This window comes from Ambystoma mexicanum, chromosome 6q, assembly GCF_040938575.1.
Source record: "Ambystoma mexicanum isolate Mex_15411 chromosome 6q, UKY_AmexF1_1, whole genome shotgun sequence".
Taxonomy (NCBI): domain Eukaryota; kingdom Metazoa; phylum Chordata; class Amphibia; order Caudata; family Ambystomatidae; genus Ambystoma; species Ambystoma mexicanum.
In genome coordinates, this window is record NC_090937.1 from 987,477,005 (window position 1) to 987,499,287 (window position 22,283).

General features: G+C 47.5%; 1 protein-coding gene across 1 annotated transcript in view; it reads right to left on the reverse strand.

Moving 5' to 3' along the window:
* Positions 1–22,283, reverse strand: part of CFAP97 (cilia and flagella associated protein 97) — a 390,032-nt gene that overhangs the window by 38,368 nt on the left and 329,381 nt on the right. The window contains exon 5 of the mRNA XM_069631508.1: positions 10,671–10,827. Coding sequence (XP_069487609.1) covers positions 10,671–10,827 — 157 coding nt within the window. The remainder of the gene's footprint in view (positions 1–10,670; positions 10,828–22,283) is intronic.

Sequence of the window (22,283 nt, forward strand, 5' to 3'; positions counted from 1 at the left end):
CCTCCTCCTACGCCAATCCGAATTCGGTGCACGCCTTGCTCATCATGGCATGGAACGACCCAATGTCCAGGGGAGACGGCTGAGCTAGGCTTCTTGGGGCTTCAAATTCTGCCTCTGACTCCCAGGTTGGATCCCTAGAGGGGTATCCCGACACATTCGATAAGGACCTTACGTCAGAGTCTGAGTCCAGCAGCTCTCGCTCTTCCTGGCCTGCTGGTACAGTCATCAACATCGTCGGAGTTGGCCGACGGGAAGAGCCAGGTTCGTCGACGATCGATTTGGTCGCAGTTGCCCCCTGAGGTAATCTCTCGTCCAGTTCCTTTAACAAGGTCTGTAATGTGGTGAGAACTTCCAGTGATAGAATCGACTGCAGGTTAAGTAAAGGGGTCGGGACCGGAATATTAGTCCCGCTGGAAAGGCTAACTCCTTGCAATCCGAGCTCTGCAGGCCCAGCTATCCTCTCGCACTTCTCTTCCCCAGAGGACACCGACAAGGCCGCCTCTTGCTGCAGCAAAGATTCCGGTAAAACCTGGTCGAATACCTCCAGCCGCCAGGCCTCCTGCGGGATCTCCGTTGACGAGGCTAAAGTTGGGCCAGCCGTCGTCCTAGCCACCACCTGCGGCATAATCATAGACGAAGCCGACTGCGTCATCGGCAGTGAGGGAGTCGATAATCGCCCTGCCGTCAGCGACGGTGGTGCCTGCGCAGTTCCATGAGGCGTTCCTGCCTTCTTTGAACTTGACCTGCGTTTCTCGGACTCTCGACTCGAGGACGATCTATGGTGATCACCTGAGGAGGATTTAGACTTTTCCTTTTCCTTCTTCGATGATGAAGATGAGGCTTTCTTCAGGAAGGCTTTCCCGACGACCCTTTTTCAGTCGGGCGTGGTTTCTTCACCGGGGGTTCAGCCAATAACGAACGGCAGGGGGCCTCCTGAGGATTTTGAAGCAGAGGCCACGCTGCACGAGGAGCATACCTCAGAAGGTGGGTACGCACAGGCCCCATCACTCAACCAGGCTACCAACCGCCGACTCCGGTCTTTAAGAGTCTTTTGGGAGAAGCCCTTACATATGTTGCATTTGTCTGCCAAGTGGTGAGGGTGTAGACAATAAATGCAGTCCATATGTCCGTCCCCCTCGTATACTTTCTTCAGACCGCACGTAGCGCATGGGCGGAATAGAGCTTTCCCCGACATCAGGAAAAAACAAGAACACCAATCTTGACCAAAGAGTAGATGACGCAAGGTGATCCCACACTTTGGAAGACGGTTGAAATCTGAAGGGGAGCCGCGGGGGCGGGGTATTTATACCGCCACGTCCTATTGAGGCAGGCGTGCGCAGCCCCAAAAACGACGTGGATAGGACACAAAAGTGTCGAAGTTTTCCTATGGAAAAACGGCTTTATAAGTGTACCGAGGGTTTTCAGTCTGGCGACGGGGAATATTCTAAGCATGTGAATCCATGAAAGATCCAATGCTGGACAAACATATTGAATGAGAATAATTTTATATCCAACCTTGAGTGGAACTTGGCTAGAGAAAAGAACTTTACTGAAACTGAACTTTGGTTTGAAAAATCCTGAATTGATCCAGGGGAAGGGAATTCAACCATGGTCACAAGGATTCCTGTTTATAACCTTTGAATTTGAATGTGTATGTTATTTTGTGTAGTTTAAACAGCCAAAGAATTCCTGTATAATTTTGTTGTATGCATTAATGTTAGGGCCAGAAACGTTTGGACATTAGGTAATTTTCCTTTAACCTTAGTTTGTCAGGTAGGAAAATCCTTGTTAGGCTAGGGAAAGATAGGCGTTTGTCACACCCCTTTTAAGTCGATAAAATTGGGACTTATGAGAAAACCGTACCTATGTGTCAGTCTTGCATTTCTTACCCATCACATGACACTCCCCCTTTTGATGCAACAATGCCAAATGCGCTGCACAATTTCTGACCAAGTTCATCACCATTTGTGGATGTAGACATTGGTGATGTCTGTGTCTGAGTGTCTGTGTGTCTGTGTGTCTGTGTGTCTGTGTGTCTGTGTGTCTGTGTGTCTGAGTGTCTGTGTGTCTGAGTGTCCGAGTGTCCGAGTGTCCGAGTGTCCGAGTGTCCGAGTGTCCGAGTGTCCGAGTGTCCGAGTGTCCGAGTGTCCGAGTGTCCGAGTGTCCGAGTGTCCGAGTGTCCGTGTCCGAGTGTCCGTGTCCGAGTGTCTGTGTCCGAGTGTCTGTGTCCGAGTGTCTGTGTCCGAGTGTCTGTGTCCGAGTGTCTGTGTCCGAGTGTCTGTGTCTGTGTGTCTGTGTCTGTCTGCCTGCCTGCCTGCCTGCCTGTCTGAGGGAGTCTAGAGGATCTCCTTGGAGCTCGGGCCTGGCTTAAAAACAATGCACTTGATTCTGGTGTTCCTGTCCCTGGCACTCGGTTCCTGCAGCATCAATGGAAGTACAGCCAGCAAAGAGGATTTCCAGATGAGTTTGTCTTGGGGTCGATTGGTCCCACCAACCCAAGTGAAGAAGTCATCCTTTGCAGGGCTTCTCTAGACGAAGTGAATTCCGAGCTTCAGCACTGCAGCAGGGCTTCGCCGGGCAAACCAACGGTCCAGGAGTTGCAGCAAGCGTCTCTTCCAAGTTCTTCTTCGGATTCCTTCGTCCAGTGGTCGACTGCCTTTCTTGCAAAAGACCTTGCCTTTTATGCAAGTCTCTCCCATTCTTTTTCAGCCAAGCTTTCACTCACACAGCAGGGTGGCTGACCTCCAAGGACAGCCAGCTGGCCAATCATCTTTGGGTGCATTCCTGTAACCAAGGAGACTAAGCACAGGGAGTTTTGGGAACCTCCCTCGCTTCCTGCCTTGCCAGACACGCAGGAGCCAGAGGTGGGCTTCAGCAGTGAACCCCGCCAAAAACAAAAACAAAGGGACCAAACCTGGTTTGTCGCGCAGAATAAATCTCAAGAAGGACCTTTACAAGAAATGGTGAAAAAAGAAGACCAGGCCATTTTGACAAAATGGGCAACCATGGGTGCTATACTGCAGCTGCAAATGCAGCCTGCAGTAAAAACACACAATGGTAGGAAAAAGTAAACCACTGCCACCAGCCATTCATTGTAGAAAGAGTAACATAAAAATGTTATATGAGAAAGTAGACAAAGGGGACACTAAGTAACCTCTCCAGCACCCTATGTAAGATAGTGTGTGCTGGGTCTACAAAGTTACAAAAGGTAAGTAAAGTCAATTTCACTTTACTGCTCTTGGAAAAAGTATTTTAACCAAGAGAAGGTATTTATACCTTTGGGAAATCTGAAAGACTTCCCTGTGCCACTGCAATGAAGGTGCTGTGTGTCAATGTAAAAGGATGATGCCTATGGAGTTTGTCAGACTCCAAAACCAAACGAAATAGCGCTCATATCAAAGAAAAATACATCAGAGAGTGGGAAAAAGGTCCCACTCTCTCCAAGATCTCCAAGATAAAAACTGAAAGTCCAGCAAAAGAGCTGGGGGTCTCAAAGTTAGAAGGGAATTAGCACATTTCTGAGAATTCTCCCTAACAGTGTGCAATACCTCACAGGCATGAGTTCCTAGATATTATTATGCAAGTTAGCTCGATAGGACGCCATACCACGATTGTGAGGACTGAAGGTGAGCTCCCAACTATACCTTGGAGGCATTGAATGTAATGATGATTTGCATGGGACAATTTGTGAAGAGTCATCCTTTGGTCACAACTAGTTTGTTTCCCCGTTTGAGGGCATCGATGACCTTTTATGTAACAACCACTAGATCCTCCCAACCCTAAGCCCCTCAACCCCACCACTCAAACTCATCAGGAAACTCAAACTCAAGAAATTCTTCTCAAAACAAGTCAAGTGGAAACAACCCAAACCTGTACCAGTACCACTGAGCACCTTAGATATGGAACATCTTGAATGTACCTACCTCCTGACAACCCTGGACCATTCACCCAATAAGGAAACACAGACCATGCACCAGACCATGCAAGAACTGAATATTGAAGAAAGCAACTTGAAAATACCCGAAATGAAACTAAAGTCCAAATTCACTCCCAATCTACAAGGGGACAATGCAATTGACATTTTCAGCCTGGCGGTCACAAGAGACCTCCAAGCATTACAGGACCGTATGAGAATGAACCATTCAAGAGGAGAAGATAACATTACCAGTCAAAAAGACTCGCACTCAAGAGATTACAAGACAACCACCGAATCATAATCAAGGAAGCTGACAAGGGGGGCAACGTGGTCATAATGGACAGATCTGACTACGTAAGAATGGCCCTCACCCATTTGATTACACCAGGTTGCTATGACACCATAAGTAAGAACCCATCGAATGAAAGCCTAACAGAAGCCAGAAGCCTGCTGACCAAATGGCATAAGCGTGGACTTTTGTCAGATGACGAAATGAAATACCTACACCTATCACACCCTAGGATGCCGACGATCTATTTTTTGCCTAAGATCCACAAGATATTTGACTCCATACCAGAAGGACGCCCAATACGGAGTGGGATAAGATGGGTAACGGAACCTTTGAACAATTACATCAACAACGTCCTGGCACCTGAGGTCCCAAAGATACCAACCTTCCTACGTGACACAATGCACACCCTACTAATTTTGCAGGATATCCTGTGGAACCAAGACTACACTCTGGTAACTCTGGATGTTAAAGCCCTTTACACATCCATAGACCACGGACTAGCCCTAAAGGCCATTGATTTCACCTTCACAAAAGCATCAGCCTCATTTTGGTCACACCTGGAACTTACAAAAGAATTTCTGGAATTCTCACTGACCAATATGATCTTCCTATTTGACCAACAATACTACAGGCAAACAAAAGGCATAGCCATGGGTGCTACATATGCACCCTCAATGGCCAACCTATTTATGCACCATTATGAACAGGTACACGGCTTTACCAACCACGACTTCAACAAACTGATCCACACTTGGATGAGATACATTGATGACATCCTGATGATCTGGTGTGGTACAAATGAAGAGCTAGAGTCATTCAAACGCTATTTGAATGAGAACAATTTTGGTATTGAACTAACGGGGACCTCAAGTAAGGTGAGCATTGACTTCCTGGATATCACTATCACGCCAGCTGGCACAGAGCTAATGACCTCAACTTATAGGAAACCGACAGAAGTTAACTCAGTCTTGCACGCATCCAGCTGCCACAAAAGATCTGTAATCAATAATATCCCCAAAGGTGAATTCCTCAGAGCCAAAAGGAACTGCAGCACCCGGCCATCATATGGAAACGAATGTGCAACACTTAGCAGACGCTTTCATGAGAGAGGATACCCGGAACAATCAATACAAGCAGCCATAGCTATGGCTAACAGTAGAGAACGGAGCTCGCTTTTGACTCCCAAGGTACAGACCAGCAAACGGGTAACAAATGACAGCCCAATAAGATACATTACCCAGTTCGGCAGTGATAGCCATCAAGTACAGAAGATTCTGAAGAGACATTAGCATATCCTATCAATAGATGAAGATATCAGGGCATAGATCCCAGACAACCCAATCCTAACCTATACCAAGGCCAGAACACTCAAAAACATCCTCAGTCCATCGTTCATGGTGCCTATTCCAAAAACCGATGGCAACTGGCTCACCAGCAACAAACCAGTGGGCTTCTACAAGTGTGGAAACTGCTCCATGTGCATATTCGCCACAACGACCAAAACTTTGACTTTCAGTACCAGTGACACACATACAATCAGAGAATACATCAACTGTAGCTCCAAATGTGTGGTTTATGCTATTAACTGTGCATGTAATCGTAAATATATTGGGAGTACTAAAAGAGAACTCAGAACAAGGATCAGGGAACATCTTAATTCCCTACATTCCCAGGACACCAGATATCCACTGGCATTACACTGGCAGGAAGAACACTAGTGGGACAACAAGGAAGATATCACCTTCGTGGGACTGGAGAAAATATCAACTGACATAAGAGGCCGAGATAGAGAACTCCAACTACGCCAGAAAGAAGCAAAGCTGATATGCAAATATCGCGCCATTACTTTTGGATTAAATAGTGACCATGATTTCCATGTTTTCATGTAAATAGTCATACATAAACCCGTGAGGGTTTCTACCAATGGACACACTTGATGTAACTTCCTTCCATGTACTAATCCTACATCAAGCCCATACCAAGACCTCCATCCCACCGTCTGGCACTCTTGCCCACTTTGCACCAAGGCCTTGCTTACCTCTGGGCCAACACACCATTGCCTTCCCTGCCCACGGGTAAGGGGGACACATCACATCCCCCCTCCCCTCACCTCCACCTTGACTGTACCTATACAGCCCAAATCTGCAACCTTCTGGGATCTATTCCATAGCAACGTCACAACTCACCACACGGCCACTTGCACATCATGACTGGGCTCTGCAGTGATTTACTATGTCAATAATTGCCATTCATTTCTACAATGATGTTTTCTTTGGTGCTAACTAACCAAAAATAAACAAGTTCAAACATACCATCAGGGCTATCCCTCCACAGCACCCTATCGGACTAATCCGTCTGATGGACCAGGCTCGGTCTGGGCAATTCCCTATTGATAATTACAATTTTCACCCCCGTGACGCAAACCTTGACAGCTTCCCAACCCGCGGGACGGTCTTCTTAGACCAATCACACCGCTCGATGAACCAACCAATCCGCCCCATGCTCTTATAAATTCCGGGAAGCAGTGCCGGTCCACAGCACACGGATTTCCGAGAACGCTTGCACGCAACGAACTCGCTGGACCCGGCCAACGGTAAGCCTCCCACCAGATGCCCTTTCATAGACGTCCCTCCTGCCTATTTGCTACAACCTAGCACCCTCACCTCTCCCGCTAGATAACTAATTAACTTACTTGTCACCACCTCTGCCAGTCTGCAAGTCACCGTGCGGCCCATCCAGGGCACACCACATTAGTCGCCCATCGGCCACTCGTCCATGGGCTTCTTATCCTAGGCACCGCACCCCTCATCAAAAAACTAAGCTCAAACTACTCTTCCTTCATCATAGATGGGAACTGCATACAAGTTGCCAAAGAAGTTAAAACATTAGGCATCTACCTTGATTCTACCCTATCATTCTCCAAACAGGTAAACTCCCTAGCTTCCTCGACAGCCTACACATGTAAGCTCATTAGAGCAGGAAAACAATTCCTTTCCCAGCACAGTTGTCTAACATTAGCCAGAGCCCTTATCATCTCTAAACTAGATTATTGTAACGCACTGTACATAGGAGCCACTAAATCTATCATAAACAAAATCCAGATACAGCAAAACAAGGCCCTCCGAGCGGCATTGAACATCCCCAGGAGAGAACACATTACAGTAATAAGAAGGAAACACAAATGGCTCTCCACCCATGAGAAAATCAGACTCAAAACTGCATCTCTCACATACAAATCCCTACACAACAAAGCCCCCCAATATCTTAAGGACAGATTCACCAGAACACACCCCACAAGACAAACCAGACTTGCTTACACCAATCGCTTACAAGTACCACGCTTTAAACTGACCACCATAGGCGGAGCTAGCTTCCCAGTCAAAGCTGCTCAATTGTGGAACGAATTACCCACTACTGCGAGGCTAGAACACTCCTTTTCCAAATTCAGGCAAATTGTAATCAACTGGCTAACGACAGCAACTGCTAATTGAACCCATGATAATGCTCACGCCTGTTTGCTACACAGTATCTGCACCATACGATTGTAAACTTGTATTGTAAACTTGCACCTGTAACTGGTAATGTCTGTAACTAGTAATGTCTGTAACTTGTAACTGTAACCTGTAACTTATGCTCTAAGCTGTACATATTCTTACTTTCTGCGCCCTTATACCCCAGGGTCCGGTGCGCACAATAAATTCTAAACAAACAAACAAACAAACATGGGTCCTATCCCTGCTGAGAACCCCATCTATCTACTTTTCAGATCGGCTATCCAGCCCCCCTGGCGTCCTTATCTGGGAGGACCAGCCTACAGCATCTTGAAGTCCACCCCTTAACTCAAATTCCTTCAACAAGGCTGTCATACCAAATTCTCTTGGCCCTTTGACTCAACTAATTGACTCTCCTTTTTTCCTTTGTCTCCCTTGGTACATTGTCTCTTACTTTGTCTCATTTTACTTTAACTGCAAATATGCATCTCGTTATGCCTAAATGTAACTATCAATTGTTATATGTTCTGCCCTGTTATCCACCCCGTCACCACCACTCACGATCACGGGCTTGCCCATCACCAATATGTTGCCACAATGTGCTTCCATTCCTCTATTAAATACATGCATATTGGATGGAATATATATGTCATAAATAACAATGGGTATCACTAGGTCACTTCACTGTGTGCATCACACCATCACCAAACCAACTCACTAATCACAGCCTTGAAAAAGACTTAGGTTGAAACGCGCGTCGGCTGTGTAGCTATTAACCATGTCAAAAACCTGTCATTCATTTCTACAATTATGTTTTCTTTGGTGCTAATTAACCAAAAATAAACAAATTAACGACTAAGACTTGACTGGACCATATAATTGATCAAATTGCTCAACAGCGACCATTGGACTATCATACCCTACAAGTGCCCAACTGATCCAGAGTTTGTCATCCCCACACTTCTGCCAAACAAATGGGAACCCCGGAGTTGGTTCCTCGACAAAACAGGATCCAGGCTGCTGGATAGATTCAGAAACAAGAAAAGAGGAGGTGCGCAGGAGAAAGGGAGTCCCGCCACGAATAACTCCACCTTTGCTAAAACTTTGGTCACAACTAGTTTGTTTCCCCGTTAGAAGGCAATGGATGACCTTTTATGTAACAACCACTAGATCCTCCCAACCCTAAGCCCCTCAACCCCACCACTCAAGCCCTGGTTGTTTGTGACCATTTTGCACTGACCCATGTTTTAAATGGATCATGTGCAGCCTTGTGTGTGGGGCTACATGGATGCAGGACGACATCAGCCCAAACAGTTTCATGACTTTCTGCACAATTATCTTATTTAACGGCTGATAAAGAATGCATGTTTCCTTATCAGGCTTGAAGTTCTTCATGGGACAGGAAAACAAGTACCTGATTTGAGTAGAGTTCTACGCCCCCAGAAATATCTTTTCTATGAAACTAGGTTGAGAACCTTAGATAGTACAACAGTTGGATTGATTACCGGTAACAGGGCAAAACAATGCACAAAGAACACACAACAGTCAGTCGTCCAGCTAAGGATGCACATGACTGTTAGCCTGCACAGATGTACTGCTCCAAAAAACACAATCTTTGTGAATACATATGGTGCTATTCTTATGGCAAACAGGAGTACTTTGAATTGGTAGCATTGGGGACCTACCATGCACCAGAGGTACTGTCTTGGGAGCAGTGAAAAATTGAAAGTACAGATCTTATATGTCTGGCGTTACAAAGGAGTCTCTCCTTGGTCCACCAACAGTATGATTACGTGCAACATTTAGTCAGCTTGACAAATTTGTTTGCTGTTCACAGGTAAAAGTGTCTCATCTGTTTTGGGAACCGGAAGCAGGTTAAAAAAATACTCTTTGCTCCCTCAGCTGAGCTTGTTCTATAGCTCCCTTTTGAGGAAGAGCTTTTACCACCAGTCGCTCCTTTGGTATGCACAATTCCCTTGGTACAATGCTGTACAGGACAATCAGGCACGCTATATGGTAACTGTACTTAGTCTAGTACCCAATGGACTGTGGGGACATTCTCCCATTTGGCGGTGGCCGAACAATAACTGATGAGTTCTGCTTTGTGTGATACAACCATGATGTTCCATTAATAAAAGTTCTTTCACTGAACATATCTGAAATAATATGTGGAAAGTTTGTAAGAGCTGAAACACATTAAATAAAACAAATATTTCAGTTAATACAAAAAAGGTCTAGTCTATGATTCAACTGTCTCTATTTCACAGAAATATTTATCTACTGAAAATATGCTGCGGGATCATATTCATGTGCTATGTTTTAGTAATGTAAAAAAAAGGTGGGTGAGGTGCGCACTCCAATTCCTGGTCAACATACTACCTGAAGAAAGAAAAAATATATAACTGGGTTAAATCCCAAAAGTGTCCAATTAACTGGGTTAGATCCAAATTGCTGCCAAAATATTCAAAGGTTTGGATCCCTTCTGCTGCATTTCTGCTGCTGTTCTCCTCCTCCTAGCGCTTTCGTGTCCCAACACTCTTCAGGGAGGCTGTGTTGCCTTGCTTTTCAGGTGAATCCAATTAAATTGCTAATGCAGTCTCTAAAGATTATGGGAGCTGTAGTGAAAACATTTTGTTCAGTTCAGGTGACCAAGGAAAGACTCCCTTCCAGGAGCACACGTCTTACCCTTAACAGGGGGAGGGGGAAAACCATAACTATGGTTCTCCACTGTAGGGCAAAATATCCCTGGTGCAATGTTATGTTTTAGTAATGAAGCTCCCATTTAATTAACTTAACCAAACTAACATTTAATAAATGTTTACTAAAATAAAAATAAAATAATGAAGCTCCGAAAATGTAGTGATAAGAAACCTCATGTTGGAGAATCTTCACATTACGTAAAGTTGAAAAATATGTGGGCAAATGAGGAAAAAATAAGATTATATTTATAGAATATTTTTAAAGTGCTTACTTGCTGATGTGCCAATCCGTCCTGCAGATGACTTAACTGGTCTTGGTGAAGTTGCAGAAGAACCTAGATACCCCACTTGACGCTGATAGTCCATCAACTGCTCAGAGCGTTTCATGCCAACTGTTGGCTTAATAGATTCTAGTCTCTTTAGAAGAGCCTAAAAAATAAACAAACAAAAATAAGCTACCATGTAACAGTGAACGCGTTTCTAATAGTTAAAGGGAATGTGGGTAAGCTCTACAGGGCGGAAGTCAAGGCAAACTGATTTTACAGGTTTACTGAATACTAAGTCTTAACTGAATGAGTTTAGAATGCTTACTCCCTTATCACTTAGAAAATGCTATTGATTACCAGGCACAGTGCTAGTGATTTAGAACAAACGACTGCACAGAAAGATGACAGTTTCACATTTTTTTAAATCATTTTCTACAGAACTAATAAAGGTTTTCCTGTTCCGGGGGTATTCTAGCATCAGTGGAAAGCATGTAATCTGAGGGTTCAAAAAGACTCCGTTATGTAGAAGGAAGGATTACTCTTTTTACCTGTAACTCTCGTCCTCCAGCATTGGTATCTTTCAAAAGATTCACATGCTGTATGAATATTCCCTGTTGTCATGTTGGGAATACTCAGAGCAATTTATTTTATAAAATTAAAACGGCAGGCACTTTAGTGCTCTCCTAGAGTCATTTTGGGTCCTATTGCCCACAGCCAATAGAAGGGGCTCCAATATATCCACCCCTGGAGGCCATCTTCAGGTTTAGCACAGTGCATGTAAAGAGAGAATATGAGCCAAGAAGAGGATAAAGCGGGGTAAGAGGGAGGGTTGCACACGACTATGAAAGATACCAATGCTAGGGAACAGTCTCAGGTAAGTAACAATCCTTCTCCAGCATTAGATGTTTTTGTATACATTAATATGCTGTATGAATACATTACAAAACAGAATCACATAACCATAACGGGCAGAGAAACTCCTTGAAGAAACACTTGCCCCAGGAGAAACTCGCCTCACACAAACAGGTTACGCAGAACCGTCTGGCCAAACCTGGACTCCTCTGTGGAATCCCTGTCGACACAGTAAAACCTTGGAACGTTCCGAACAGATCTCCAGGTCGCAGTCCTGCAGATGTCCAGCAAGAGGAATCCGGAGAGGAAAACCGATGGAGCGGCAATGGCCCTTGTAGAATGAGCTCTGGGCTTGTCAGCGAGAGACCTGTCAGCCTGTTCATGACAGGGGATGCTGGAGGAAGTCGACCTGGCAAATGGCTATTTGGAAAGTGAGTTTCCCATTCCAGAGGGACCAAATGTCAGATGTCTTGTGGAACGATTTTGTGCAGCAGACACACAATTTGAAAGCTTGCACTACGTCCAAAGAATGTAGAGAGCATTCAGCAGGTGACGAAGGTTAACCAAAGAAAACTGGTAGCATCACGGGTTCATTGAGGTGGAACCATGAAAGAACCTTAGTTACAAAGGAAGGGTTAATGGAACTTGTGGAAAACCAAATATGGCAGAGCAGTCCAAGATAGGATTTCGAGAGAGACTTTTTGCAGATGCTCAAAGGGAGGGTTTATGAGCCATGAGAGGACGACATTCAACTCCCAGCCTGGGTGCAACCATTGGTGCCGTGGGAAGTAACGGAAAAGCCCCTTGACGAACTCCTTGATTAAGCACAGAAACCACAGAGAAGGCGTGGAAGCAGAGCAAGTATAGTGTGCGATAGCTGCAAGGTGCACTTTGGTGGTGGAATGAGCCAGGCCCAATTTAGCCAAGGTTTGCAGATATGGCAGGACGTCTTTAGGTTGTAATTGTAAAGGGTCAGGCCCTGAGCCACACACCACCCAGAAAAACCGTTCCATTTACTCCTGTAACTGGCTAAAATTGGAAGAAGCACACAACCTAACCAGGACATCCATACAATCTTATGACTGCGGTATATCGCCCAATTTTAGGAGTGTAGGAGCCAGGCCGCCCGGTTCAGAGAGGCTCGGGCATGGTATAACACTGCACTGTTGCTCCTGAAAAGTAGATAGCACAGAGGAGGAAGCCTCATTGATGGGGCAGAAGACAGGGAGAGGAGGTCGGATTACCAGAAGAGTCTGTGCCAGGCAGGGGCTACTAAGATCAGTTTGCACTGATAGTGTCTGAAAACATTTAACACCCGAGCCACCAGGGGGATCGGGGGCAAAGCGTAAGGGAGAAGAGAGATAAGGGGGAGAGAAGAGAGATAAGGGGGAGACAGAAGAGAGATAAGGGGGAGAGAAGAGAGATAAGGGAGAGAGATAAGGGGGGGAGGGAGAGATAAGGGGGGAAGAGGGAGAGATAAGGGGGGAAGAGGGAGAGATAAGGGGGGAAGAGGGAGAGATAAGGGGGGAAGAGGGAGAGATAAGGGGGGAAGAGGGAGAGATAAGGGGGAGAGGGAGAGATAAGGGGGAGAGGGAGAGATAAGGGGGAGAGGGAGAGAGTGATAAGGGTGATAGAGAGATAAGGGGGATAGAGAGAGAAGGGGGGATAGAGAGATAAGGGGAGAGAGAGAGATATAAGGGAAGAGAGATAAGGGGGAGAGAGATAAGGGGGAGAGAGGGAGACAGAGACAGTGGATTAAATACATTGTGGTAGTGTTGTCTGTGAAGACTGTGGCCGCCTGGCTGCTGAATTGAGGAAGGAAGGACTTGAAGGCCCAAAATACTGTGCATAGCTCACTATTGCTATGCAGAATGTTCTCTTCAGGTGTCTAGAGGCCCCTGGCATGCTTATTCTCTGTATGCGCACCCAGGCCCTCCAGAAAGGTGTTCACTGGGACACTGACTAGGTGTGGGGATTGTCCAAAAGTGGCATCCTGTATGAGACAAGACCAACTGACCACCAGCACAGAGCATTCTTGAATTATCTTGTTAGAGGGATCTTGTCCTCCCAGGAACCAAAGGCCTGCTGCCAGCGTGCATCGTGGAACTCCTGGGGAGGTCGCATGCGGAGCCTGCAATGTTGAAGGAGAGGAACGCACAAGGATATCATCCCCAATAGGGACTTCAGGAGACTGACTGAGGCCGTCGACATCCAGGAAAGTAAGACGAGTTTGGCATGAAGGGACCGCAACCTCTCCTATGAGGGAGTGGCCATGCAGGAACATGTTTCCAGATGAGCCCCCAAATAGAGTGCTTGCTGAGTCTGTGTCAGACAGGATTTCAGAAATTTTACAGATAATGCTAGAGAGACTAATGGAACCGGCGCTGCAGGGTGATTTAAAAAAACAGTATGTTGGCTGTGGGGGACACCCCTACAATCCACGCTCCCCTTATTTGAATTGTGTGGTAGATTCGTTAGAAATTCTTGGGCGTACGTAATTTTCATACAGCCAAAATTTCTTTTTTTTCCTGTGTTCTCTACGGATTCTGGAAATAGTCATCCTCTATATCTCAGGGTGCCAGAAAATCTCCTTCTTGAAGCCGAGAGAAGACGTGCTTTATAGTCACCATCCTAAAGGTTTGGGCCTTGGATTTTGGCGAGACCCGCAAAGGTCGAAGATGGGCACCCCGCCTCCAGAATACATTTTGACTAGAAAGTATCTGGAGTACACCCTTCGTTCCTGCTGACCTGATGGGACGCTATCGATGGCACCTTTTGGCAGTAATGATTGTATTTCCTTCAGTAGCAGGGGCACTTGCTTTTCTATCTTTTGCAAGGGAGGAATAATGGGCGGTGTTCTTCACACCCATCTGTCTGGGGTGATGGCTTTCCACTAGTTGACGAATTGGGAAAACCGGGCTGTGAAAGCAGGGCAGGGGGAGCTCATCGCAAGATGGGTCAGGTTTGTTTGGTTGGCTGGCTCCTGGTCTGTGAAGAGCCGCCTCGCTGGTGTCCCCGGTAGGACGGAGACTTCGATTTATAGTTGTCTGGCACCGAATATGTCCCGGTCTGATATGATATGGAACAGTACAAGGGCCAGTAGACTCTTGACGTTTGAGAAAAGTGTGACTTTCCAGATCGAAAGGACTGGTGACATTGTTGAAGGATGCCCAGGGAATGTGCCGTTTCTGTGTCTGCCTTAATGGTCTGCAAGGTGTTGTCCACCTTCTTTACAAACAAATCTACCCAATTAAAGGACATGTCCACCACTTTGGTTTGACCTTCCATCTGGACGTTGATGGCCTTCAGCGAGACAGCCTGCCTGTGTAAGACGGCATCGTTACCCAGCTGTTGAGACCAACATTGCATGCTCTGAAGCAGCTTCGCCCTTGCGAAGCAAAGAGAAAGCCTCCTCCTTTTTATCATCCAGGTGGAATTCGAGAATCAACCCAATTTGAACCAAAGTTCTGTCATATCTTGACAGCGTAGCCATTGCATTGGACGCTTTAATGGTGGTAGAAGCCGTTTCTCTGATAGCATTGCCAAAGGCATCTAGAGGGGTGCCTTCTTTGTCAGGTGGAACAGAGCATGATGAGGAGGGATTGGATGAGCGTTTGCTGGCTGCTTTTGAAACCACAGTGAGGATTGTATTTGGGTGATCGCATCAAACTCGTATGTGCCGGTGGTGTGCATGGAGGCAACCCTGTGAGGCACGTCATCTTCAGATGAAGTGTCTGTAAGATTATTAACAGGGACTGGAGGCAAGCTGGTCCTGTGTGGAGGTGCATCGTGGGATCCACACGCGTCGCGTTGGGTGTGGATGGGTCATGCAGCCCGAGTTGCAATTCAGACACCAAGGACTGCAAAGTGGTTAGAATGTTCAAGGAGATGTCTCTAGTAGGTTTCACTGGAGGAGGGGGCTATCCCACAGGCACTGCAGCTGCTTTAGGGGTAGGCATGGTCGACTTAGGACCAGATTGCAGTCTCCAATGCTACACTCTCAATTTTGAAAAACGAAAAACTTGCATGAAAAGAAGATGACAATGAAGAATTATAATAGATCTATTTGAGGACACCCAACACAACGTGCAGTAAAAAAATATGAAGATGGCCTCCAGGGGTGGAGCGATGGGAACCCTTTCTATTGGCTGTGGGCAATACGATGCAAAATGACTACTAGAGCACTAAGGTGACTGCAGTTTTAATTTTACGAAATTAACTGCTCTATGTTACTGAACATTCCCAGCCCAACGACAGAATATTCAAAAAGCATGCAAATCTATGAAAGATCCAACGCTGGAGAAGGAACAAAACAATGAAAACACGTTGTGTGAGCTCATCAGTTCTATTCAAACAGAAAGTTTACCACAAACAGGAGGGCTTTGTCCTAACTTTCAGAAAAACGAAGGAATGTTCACCCCTTGGACTTTGATAACAATAAGAAGTTCACACTTTGACTCTATGGTCTTCTGTAAGGGTTGAGCAGCCTCACTGTTATGCAGAAGGCCCCTCCTGATCAGTGATATAATAGGTTATTTATAACGCGCTTAATACACAGGACGCTTCTAAGCACGGACCCGGGGATTGAAACTGTGTGGCTCTGTGTCGTCTTGCTTCCCAGGCGAGCACGTTGCCCCTGAGCTATCCTCCCGAGATCAAACTCTAGCCAGGAAACCTAGTCTTCGGGATAGGGTTTGGATAAATGCCTTCAAAAAAGGGGGTCCAACTCCATAGGAAGCAAATTTAGCAAAACGGTGGGAGGAAGGAGGAATAAAGTAAATTTGTGCCAGGCCCCAAGCTAAAGGACCTAATTTCCAGACTCCAATCCTTATACTAGATTTTAATATATCTGTGAATCTGCCAAGAATAATGTTTCTCAAGTCACTCAGTCACTGTTTAGTCACAGCGCACTGCTTTCCGAATGTCTTCTCTAGGGTCACAGCGCACTGCTTTCCGAATGTCTTCTTAGGGTCATAGTCCTTGGTATTCATCTTGGCTTTGCCTTGGTCACTGGCATAGCTTTGTGAGTAGTCTTTTACCTGGCCTGAAGGACAAAGCGGCAGTCTCAACTGCTACCAGTTAGTATACGTTAGTGTAGGATTGTCCCCTACAGGGTTTGTCAAAGCTGTGCTACACTTATTCGGGCTGGTGGCTTTACAACTCTGACCAGAGTCTGAGCTGAACACCCAGCTTGCTGTACTTTCAATGCATCAAGGCCAGTCTTTGTAGTTTGGTTTTCAGCAGATTTGAAAGTCTCACCTCTCTAAACTGGCTTCACTAAAGCCCTGGCTTAACAGACCCTACTGCCCCTTTCTCAGTATCTCCATTACTAATTGGCTTTCTTGGATTGGCAAAAAGGTTCTTCTCTTTTACTCCTCTCCGATTCCCTCCTACTGCTTAGCGCTTATGGACTTGCCAACACTTGCTCTGCTCTTCTGAATCCCTCACTCATGCAAGCTTCTCACGTTCGAGAGAAGACTCCAGGCAGATGCAAGATGTGGAATGAGAGTCCTATGTGCATCTAGAACTAGCCCCAAAAATGGGAAACTCAGGCCACTTTAAGAAAAGTCTGTTTGATTTAAATAAGTATGGCGTAGAGCATGATTAATGTACCAGATGAGTGTTTATGCACCGCCTTCTATACTTTTTTTTCCCAGGGCACATTTATGAAGAAAAGACTGATACATACATTCAAACTATGTGCATAATTTTAAAGTTGATTTATAACTGTATGAAATTAAAGAAAGAAGGTTTGCTTTATTTGAGCTCTTTAGAGCTGCTTGAGAAGGGCCGTATTCGCAGTTTTAATATAGAAGGTTACAATAAGACCTTTGGGTTGTTTTGTAGGGTGTATATTGTATGCATCTGAAGTCAATGTGTTGCATGGTTTGAAAAGAACACAAATGGAATTTAGAGCAGTGCGAGTTAAATGAGCGATAGAAAAGGAAAACACAAGTAGATTAAAAACAGCTTCTGAGCATTCATAATTCAAATCAGTTCAATGGTTATGGGAAAAGATAGACATGTGCAGTAATATTCCACAAATTAAAGTTACTCACCGTAGTGATTAGAGTATTCATAGTCCTTAGTCCTCTTTCCTCCATCCTTGTGGGCGTCCCCCAACATTGGGACGGTACCGGAACCTTTGGCAGCCACCAATAAAATGTGTAATCCCTTTAAATTTGTCATAGCACGTGGATGGCACGGTACCAGCGTTGAGAACGCACCTGGGGCACCGCCACATTACCTCAGTCCCCTTTTTACATATCAGACGCTTGAATACCTGGCTATGCTGAACATTTTAGCCCCTGGCATACTACTGGGGCAAAGTGGGTGGGACTTATGGAGGAAAGGGGAATAAGGTCTATGAGTACTCTAGTCACTACAGTGGGTAACTTTAATTACTTATACGTACCATCCCCTTTCCTCCAGCTTTGTGGGTGATTCCACTGAACAAGACAAACGGGTGGAGCTGTGACAACCTTCCTCGTGCTTAAGAAGAAGCAAAAAGGTTCTTGAAAACCACCTGACCAAACTCTGCATCCCTCCTGGAGCTGGTGCCTAGGGAATAGTGCGTACAGAACTCCGACGGAGTGGTCCACGTAACCGCCTTGCTAATGACTTCCCAGGAAGCGTGTCTCTCAAAGACGACCACTGTAGCCTTGGCCCTGACTGCGTGGGCATGAATTACCCATGACCCCGCGTAAGCATCCGAAATGGCCTGGACCAGCCAACAGGCTATAGAGGCCTTGGATGCTTCAGTGCCGGGAGCTAAACCCCGAAGGTGACTAACAACACCTCTGAAAAGAGGAAAGATCTCATCCGGGAGAGGTAAAACGTGAGCACTAGGGCATGCAAAGCCCTTTCAGCCTCCAACTTAGGGTTCGGAAAGAACACCGACAGGAAGATTTCCTGGTTCAAGCATAAACAGGGAGACCACCTTGGGCAAGAGGTTTGGATCAGTGCGCAAGAAGACCATGTCATTGTGGAAGGTGATGAAGGGCTCACACGAGAGCAAATGACTTTGCGCACAGATGTGAGCACCACCAGTCTGATGTCCACCAATGACATCGGCTCAAACAGTTTTATGCTGTAAGGCTGCCAGCACCATGTTGAGGTCCCAGACGGGGTGTGGCCTACGCACCGGATGAAACAGCCTGGAAAAGCTCACAAGGTGGGCCTTAACCACTGGGTTGGCTGCAGAAAAGGTGCGCTCCAGAGAGTTCTTGTAGGCCCCAATGGCCACCAAGTAGTTGCAATAGGTATCGACTTGGATGCCGGACCAAGTCAGGTGTGCGGAAAAAGATAGCACACCGGCCAGGGAGCAAGAGAGGTGGTCCAGCCCCTTTGTCGCGAGCCCAGTGGCAGAACCTGATCCGCTTACTCTTGTACTGAGAGCGTGTGGAAGGCCTCCTGGCCTCTTGTATGATTTCACAGTTGCCGTCTGAAAACTGGGAGTGGTGCAGTCTCAGTTGATCAGGAGCCAGGCTGAGAGGGCCAGCCAAGCCAGGTCCGGGTGCTCCACCGCCCCGCCCTGCTGCGTAATGAAATCCCTGCTGGGGGTCGGGTGAAGGATGGGCCCTTGGGAGCGTAACTGCAGCAGGTCCGAGAACCATGCCCTCGACGGCCATCAGGGGGCAACTTGGATGAAGCCGCAGCCCACTGAGTCCCAAAATTTGCAGAGGGTCTGCTGGAGCAATGGAAGAGAAGGAAATGCATAGCACCTGTGGCTATGCCAGCAGAGTTGGAAGGCGTCTCCCAGAGGCCCCTGACCTTGCCCCACCCATGAAGCGAAGAGGGGGCACATGGAATTCAGAGGAGATGCGAATAAGTCCAGGTTCGGAAACCGCTATTTCTGGAAAAGGGGCAACAAACAGTTGATGTGTATCGCCCATTTGTAGGTGTTGCACCCCAGGCGGCTGTTATGGCCCATTTCCGCATTGTTCTTGTCCGCCGGGAGATGGACAGCGGACATCCATATCTCCTACGACAGGGTCCACTTCCAGATTGACACCGCCTCCATGCAAAGGAGTGGAGAGCGGGTCCACCCAGCTTGTTCGAACATTGTCATGGAATTGTCGGCCCTGGCCAGAACCACCTTGCCCCTGATGACCGGCAGAAAAACCCTGAGCGCTATGCCCACTGCCATGAGTTTCAGTAGATTGATATGCAGGAGGGCCTCTGTCCTGGACCATGCGCCGTGAATCAAATAGTCACCCAGGGAGGAATTTGCCGTCACTACTAGAGTGGGCCCTGGGTGAATAAAAGGGACTCCCAGTGCCACATTGCAGTCCAGAAGCCACCAGTGAAGCTCCAGAAGGATGGACGGAGGAATAGGAAGCCTGTCTAATTGCACTCCCATTTCCTGGTCCCACTTAACCGCCAGGTGGAGCTGGAGCAGTCTTATCTTGAGGCGTTGTGTCGCACAGTGAGCATGCACGATGCCATCAAGGCCCAAAAGGTGCTGGAACCGCCATGCTGAGGTGGCCGAGTTGGCCAGAAAGTGCCAAAATGCTTTCCGAAGGGACTTAAGCCTTTCTATCCCAGGGAACACTCTCTGAACCGCTGTGTCCCAATGAAATCAGAGAAACACCCAGTCCCGGTAAGATGTCAACTGCGACTTACGCTGGTTGAGGGAAAACCCTAGCTGGTGAAGAACATCAGCTACTAGGAGTGCACCCCCTCCTCTCAGGCGAGCTGGCTCTCACCAGCCAGTCATCCAGATAGGGGTGTAGGTGGTGCCCCTCCAAGCGAAGGACAGCCACTGCATTCATGAACTTCGTTAACACAGGAGAGGCCGAATTGATGTCTAACGGCAGCACCCTGTACTGGAAGTGGTATGACATAATTATGAACCACAGGAATCTCCGATGCGGTTGGTAGATGGGGACATGTAGGTACGCATCTTTGAGGTCTAGGGAACACATCCAGTCCCCTGCGCACAGCGACTCCACAGTGTGTACTGGGGTGATCATCTTGAAGCGTTCGAGAGGTAAAGACAGGTTGAGGAATGACAAGTCCAGAACTATGCATCGGGCCAGCCTGGTTGTTCTTGGGTACCGCAAAAATCATGAAGTAGAAGCCGGAGCCCCTGTGTGACTAAAGCACTGGTTCCACCATCTGCATGTCCAAAAAAAGAAGGATCCCCTGCAACAGTGCAAGTGACCCTATCTGCAACAGAGAAGAGGTTAGAGGAAAAGGAAGAGGAAGACTGATGCCCGTGGAGACCACTGAAAGAGTCCAAGGACTCCTGAAAGAACACAGCTGTCCGCAGAGAGCCAGCTGGCATCTGAGGTGGGAGCGGAGGATGGGGAGTGAAAAAAGCTCTGCAAGCTCCTCTGCCGATTCCTCGTATGGTCGCTGGGGACCTGTCTGGCCACCGCTTACTGATGTCCCTGAACCCCTTGAAGCCGCTGAAGGATCAGGGTTTGAACTCTGACCTGCCCTGGGTCTGAGGAAAGAACTTTTGCCCTGATTTTGTCAAGATGGCCAAGGACTTTGCAATCTGCGTTGAAGTCTTTTTTGCCAGTTCGTCATCAGTGGACGAATGAAAGATGTATGTCCCTTCGAACGGAAGGTCTAGAATCCTCTCCTGCACATCCGAGGAGAATTTCGTGGTATGCATCCACACTATTCACCTCCATGAGATCCTGCGCAATTGCGTGCGCCTCCGCCCCGCTTTGAAGTAGGCTCAACTCGCCAGGGAAAGGTCGGGCAGAAACTCCCCGATCTCTCACCACAGCTTCTGGTTTGCCGCGGCTAGGGCAAAGCATTAGCCTGTCACAGGTGCAGCCCAGACTTGGGGTGACATCCCCTGTCAAAAGACTCGAGGACCTTGTCCTCCTTGGACAAACAGCTGGAGGCCAGCCCCAGCCGCGGAAGACTAAGAGGACGGCATTGATTACAAAGACGACACAGCCACAACTGAAGAGTGCGGTTGAGGGTGGGACGCCAGGAGGACTGGTTCCCCAGCCAATAGCTGGACCCAGCTGTCCAATTTCTTGACTTGGGCATTGGTCCGACGCTTCTCCCAACCCTTCTTAGCCACAGAAAGGGTGTCTCTCTGAAGGGGGACGGCCGAGCGGCTCATGGTGCCAACACATCAGTCCCCTGGGGGGACCTGTTAAAAATAATCAGCAAGGCCTTGAAGACTGTCATGAAATTCTTCACCGAAGTCTCTTCATCATGCGTGTCATCACCGCCCGCCATTTTGCCAGACTGAGGAGAGTCTGGATCCTGCAGATGGGCAGTTGGAGGGGTGCCCCCTGGTAAACTCCCAAAGGCGGATGAGCATCAACTGGCGGCTGAGCATCGACTGGCGACTGCAGAGGGGATAGCATTGGTGGCAGCAGTGGCACTGGAGGTGGAAGGCTCAGAGGCACCGGCAGGGCTTGGACCGGAGAGGGAGCAGGCTGCGATATAGGGCCCCGTGAGGGACCGGAGGAGGGCCCAAGGGAGGGAGCCTTTGAGGCACGACCTGCGGGGCCGCTTCCATGATGAGGCCCTTGAGGAGCCCCGACATCTGAGGGCAGGGCATGAGGAGGAGGAAGTGCTAAAAAAAGTGACCTTCACAGGGAGCATGACCCTGTCCTGATCGAAGCACCAAGGAGCCTGGGAGGGGTATCCTAATGGCTGGGAGGCATAAATGAAACCCTGCGGGGACCACCCACATGAGCCATGGGGCCCGACACTACTCCCTGAAGGAAGAGGACTGGAACCCCCTTGAGTGGCCCACTCAGAGGGCATTTGGGCCGCCTGCTGACCTTG